The sequence below is a fragment of the Bos mutus genome, chromosome 19 (assembly GCF_027580195.1).
Source record: "Bos mutus isolate GX-2022 chromosome 19, NWIPB_WYAK_1.1, whole genome shotgun sequence".
In the NCBI taxonomy this organism is placed as follows: domain Eukaryota; kingdom Metazoa; phylum Chordata; class Mammalia; order Artiodactyla; family Bovidae; genus Bos; species Bos mutus.
The window spans coordinates 28,447,044-28,452,147 of record NC_091635.1 but is presented as its reverse complement, the minus strand read 5'-3'; the positions used below and the strand labels follow the sequence as shown (position 1 = coordinate 28,452,147).

General features: G+C 54.4%; 1 protein-coding gene across 1 annotated transcript; it reads left to right on the top strand.

Annotated features, from left to right (window-relative positions):
* Positions 1-598: 598 nt before the first annotated feature.
* Positions 599-4,327, top strand: KRT36 (keratin 36). Its single transcript, XM_070388850.1, has 7 exons — positions 599-1,048; positions 1,942-2,024; positions 2,277-2,433; positions 2,981-3,142; positions 3,243-3,368; positions 3,536-3,756; positions 4,156-4,327. Exons 1-7 carry the CDS (start codon positions 599-601, stop codon positions 4,325-4,327), a joined length of 1,371 nt encoding a protein of 456 aa, XP_070244951.1.
* Positions 4,328-5,104: the final 777 nt, after the last annotated feature.

Here is a 5,104-nt window from a genome sequence, read left to right as displayed (position 1 = left end):
TTCCTTCCTTCCTTTCAACCATTCTGAGCCTCAGTTTCCACACTGGTAAAACGGAGATGATACTGGCCATCTCCCAGGACTGTTGTGAGGTGTCCATGAAATGACTATAAGCCTGGCACATGATAGGTGTTCTGTGAATTTTACTTCCCTTTGCTCCCTTCTTAGCATCCCTGAGGTGAGCAGATATGAGGGGTAGGGGTAGTGGTCAGAGGTGACAAGTGAGCAGTCTGGGCACCTGGAAGAAGGCTCACAGAGAGGGCAGATACCAAATGTCATCCGTGAAGCCACTCCCAATTTATGGGATATGGTGCAAGGACTTTGAAGAGGCAATAAAATTCATATTCTACCAGGAAATGACAACAGCTGAGAGTCCTGACTTAGCAAATGAAATTCTACATTCTTTTTAATTTTTACAAGGTAAGGGATTTTGGATGGGTAGCAAAAATCACATTCTAATGAGATTCTCCTGGAATAGGAATGGGCTTTCCCAAGTGTAAGATGGCAACACCCCACAGACAGTGTATATAAATGCCTCAGAGAGGCCATGAGAGCCAGAACCTGAGCTTCTTGCTAAGCTGCAACCTTCTCTGCTAGCATCATGGCCTCCCAGTTCTGCTCCCCGATCTTCTCCTCTGGGTCCATCAGGGGCCACTGTGGTGCAACCAGCGGCATCTCTCGGGTGTCCTGTGTCCGCTCCGTGGGCTCCTGCAGGGGGCCCAGCCTTGCTGGGTCAGCCTCCTCTGTCAGGCTGGGCCTCTCCAGCCTTGGGAGCTGCTTGCCTGGTTCCTTCCTGTCCTCTGGGTTCCATTCCTCTGGCTTTGCCGGGGCCGGGGGCTGGTTCTGCGAGGGCTCCTTCAATGGCAACGAGAAGGAGACCATGCAGTTCCTGAACGATCGCCTGGCTAGCTACCTGGAGAAGGTGCGGCAGCTGGAGCGGGAGAATGCGGAGCTGGAGAGCCGCATCCGCGAGTGGTACGAGTCTCAGGCCCCGTACATCTGCCCCGACTACCAGTGCTACTTCAAGACCATTGAGGAGCTCCAGCAGAAGGTACCTGGGGCCTGGCCCCACCCCAGCCCAGCCACTCAGACCCTGGGAGCGGTCTGTCTCATCCCACTGCAGATGAGGCTGTAGCTCTCAGAGGATTCTCTCTCCTATTAGGGCCAGCTTTTCTCTCTAGGGGTTTGGTTTCTTGGGGGACCCAGACCTCTCTCTGCTTGTAAACTCCCCTCCTTTCCAGCCAGTCTCAGCTATAGGAAGAGCAATCACACACACCATGTCCTTACTGGACACAAGCTCTGCGCCTAATGCCTTCCCTTCCTTTTGTTTGTGTATTTCTCATCTTGGAGAGATGGACATTATTGGTTCCATCCAACAGATGTGGAAGTTGAATTTTAGGGAGGTTCGGGCACTTTCTCAAGATACCATAGTCTGTAGGTGTTGGATGTGGAATCTGAATCCAGGTTGGCCTGGTTCTCTCTGCTCACCTTGGTGTGACCCACTGTGCCTTTGGGGCTGCAGGTGTCAGGGCTGATGGCCACTGTGATGCCCCTCCTGGGACTGTTGTTGCTGGTCATTTGTTAAGTCATGTCCAACTCTTTGCAACCCCATGGACTATAGCACACCAGGATTCCCTGGCCTTCACTATCTCCTGGAGTTTGCTCAAACTCATGTCCATTGAATTGGTGATGCCATCCAACCATATCCAACCATCTCATCCTCTGTCGTCCCCTTCTCCTCCTGTTCTCAATCTTTCCCAGCATCAGGGTCTTTTCTAATGACTTTCCAGGACTGACACTCCCTCTATATCTAGGCTCGGAGCTCAGGGCTGGAGATGCCAAAGGTACTTAGAAGTATGGCCTCTGAAAGCTGGGCTGTCCCCTCCCACCTGCCCCCCCACTGCTGGGCCTTCCCCAGCTCACAGGATGGCCCTGGTTCCCCAGATCCTGCTGACCAAGGCTGACAATGCCAGGCTGGTCCTGCAAATTGACAACGCCAAGCTGGCTGCCGACGACTTCCGGACCAAGTGAGTGGCCTGATCTGGGAAGGCAGTTCTGTGCTGCTCCCTGGCCTCTGTCCTCTGCCTCTGGGAGCTGGTAGAGTGAGAGTGAGGCCAGATGCAGCTGTAAGTGGGAAGTGTGGCACAGTTCTAGATCCTTTCTGGGTCAAGGGAGAGAACCACAGCGATGCTGACCCCAAGCAGCTGGACAACAAGGTGGCGGGCCCTGCCTGTGAGTGGCTGCCTTGCCGCAGACTCAGCAGGGCTCTGTGTGTGCAGGTACGAGACGGAGCTGGGCATGCGGCAGCTGGTGGAGGCCGACACCAATGGCCTGCGCCGGATCCTGGACGAGCTGACCCTGTGCAAGGCTGACCTGGAGATGCAGGTGGAGTCTCTGAAGGAGGAGCTGATGTGTCTCAAGAAGAACCATGAGGAGGTGAGGCTGGTCTCACATAGCCTCCTAATTATTCCCACCCAGCAGGGAGCCACTGCTGACCCTTGGGTGTAACAACGGTGACCACTTCCACAGTAACCCCAGCTGACATTTACTGATGGCCCACCGTGTGCCAAGAACTCTACAAAGCACTTTGTATTTCATTCTTGTTTCATGTCATCTTCACAATAATTCCGGGAGGTAAATACTATTACAAGCTCCATTTTATAGACGAGGAAACTGAGGCACAGAAAGGTTAAGTCACTTGTCTAAGGTCATATGGATCCCACACTCCTGGGCATGATACTAAATCTCCATTTGGAGGGTAGTGCCTGATAATGATTCTACTTACCTGGTATTTGCATCATCTTCCAAATTCTCCAAGGAGGCAGGTCAGGGTGCATGAGGAGGCTGAAGCCCAGAGAAGTTAAGCATCCTGTTTAATGTCACACAGCTGACAACCGAAGGAGGAGGCTTTTTACCCAGGTCAGTCAAACTCGTATCCAACATCCTTGTGACAACCTTATGCCATCTTGCCTGCTCTCTGCAGGAAGTCAATACACTCCGATGCCAGCTTGGGGACCGGCTGAATGTGGAGGTGGATGCTGCTCCCCCGGTGGACCTCAACAAGATCCTGGATGAGATGAGATGCCAGTATGAGACCCTAGTGGAGAATAACCGCAGAGATGTGGAGGCCTGGTTCAACACCCAGGTAGGCCAGGCAAGCCCTGGACAAGCTTGTGGGGTGGGGTCACCCTTGACAGTGGCTTCACTTGCTCTGACCCTGCTCTGGGTCCTCTCACGCTTTTCAGACCGAGGAGTTGAACCAGCAGGTGGTGTCCAGTTCGGAGCAGCTGCAGTGCTGCCAGACAGAGATCATCGAGCTGAGACGCAACGTCAACGCCCTGGAGATCGAGCTGCAGGCTCAGCACAGCATGGTGAGTGGCCCCTGCCTGAGGGGCTGGCCCTGCTCTTGGCAGGTGCCCCAATCCACCAGCCTCGCTTATCACAGGTGGTGATCACTAGTGGTATGGAGATACCCAGGGCTGTGGGTCTCTAGGGGCAATTCCCTCCTATTGGCAGTGCTTCTTCTTTCCCTTTACAGCGGAATTCCCTAGAATCCACCCTGGCAGAGACTGAGGCCCGCTACAGCTCCCAGCTGGCCCAGATGCAGGGCCTGATTGGCAATGTGGAGGCTCAGCTGGCTGAGATTCGCTGCGACCTGGAGCGGCAGAACCAGGAGTACCAGGTGCTGCTGGATGTCAAGGCCCGGCTGGAGTCAGAGATCGCCACCTACCGCCGCCTGCTCGAGGGAGAAGACTGCAAGTGAGTGGCCGTGGGTCCCGGGGGTCCAGACTTGGGGAAAAGGCTCACCTGGACCCAATGCTGAGTACCGCGGTGAGGGCATCAGTCCTGAAGTGGTTATTGTGCAGATGAAGGGGGGGCTTGATCACAGCCTCTGGAGAGACATTCCTTCTGGCCCTGGGCTTTAAGCATTTGCAGGGGGACAAGCTGGCCCCACTCACCGTACTTCTCCATCCATTGGTTCTGGCTGGGAGTTTCTGATCTTTGTCTATGCAGCCCTCAAGGGATTTCAGAGAGGCACCATCTGCGCCATTTGTCGTGGTCTCCCACCCAGCTCACCTGACCCTCATGTATGTTTGACATGCCAGTCAGTTCAACGGCCAATGCCAAACAGGCCTTGACATGATCTCATTTCCTCAGGCTGCCTGCCCATCCTTGTGCCACGGAATGCAAGCCTGCTGTTAGAGTTCCTTACGTCTCAACCGGTCCCTGTGCCCCGGCCCCCCAGCTCAGCACCCAGATCCGCACCATCACAGAGGAGATCAGAGATGGGAAGATCATTTCTTCCAGGGAGCACGTGCAGCCGCTGTAACTGGGCAGGCCCTGGCCCACAGGATGGAGAACACCCCTGTGGGTCCCGGCTCTAAATGACCCCCACTTCTCCTTCCCTAGAGGGACTCCCCGCTCAGCAGATTTTTCTACCAAAAAACTTCTTAGATTGTGTTTCTGGCTTTGACTTCTTTTATGCCGTGTAAAACTAAGCTTCCCTGGAAATTTACCCAATAAAGTGTGTTCTCTTGGCATAGAAATCTCGCCTCTGTCTACTCTCTGTGGTTAGTTAGTGGGGTGTTTGATCGAAGCTTGTTGCAAAAGTGTGGATTTTGGTTTTGGGTCTGTTTCTTCTGGCTCTGAGTGGTAAGAAGTGACAGGGTGATCCAAATATTTCATAACAGGGATACCTGGGACCTTGGTCCCCGAGAACAGACACTGACCCAGTCCGGATGGCTGCTGGCCATAACCTACAGGGTTGGGCCTGCCCATGGGGACCACCTGAGGGGACCCCAGAAGAGGCCAAGGCACCCAGCTGTCCTCACTAGCCCTGCCTGGTCTGGTGGTTTTCTCTTCCCTTCAGCTTATCCTCCCTTGTCCAGCTCCTGCTGTCACCCTGCTGGCTACCCCCAGGCCTGACACTGGGGATAGTTTGGGGGGGTGCCACCCAGAGAGGCAAACTTCAAGCAGACAGCCTGGGTCAGCCAGTGACAGAGGGGAGTCGGGTGAGCTGGGAGATGCAGGTGAGAGAGCTGGGAGAATCCAAGTCCCTAACACTGGACACAGGGCTGAAGTAAAGTGGGGAAGAGGGGGTGGTAAG

What these genes read in the sequence shown, in the direction of transcription:
- KRT36 (XM_070388850.1), top strand. Translation starts at nt 599, where the DNA reads ATGGCCTCCCAGTTCTGCTCCCCGATCTTCTCCTCTGGGTCCATCAGG. An exon ending in GCCGACGACTTCCGGACCAA is followed by an intron (nt 2,025 to 2,276) that starts GTGAGTGGCCTG and finishes CTGTGTGTGCAG; the next exon opens with GTACGAGACGGAGCTGGGCA. An exon ending in AGGCCTGGTTCAACACCCAG is followed by an intron (nt 3,143 to 3,242) that starts GTAGGCCAGGCA and finishes CACGCTTTTCAG; the next exon opens with ACCGAGGAGTTGAACCAGCA.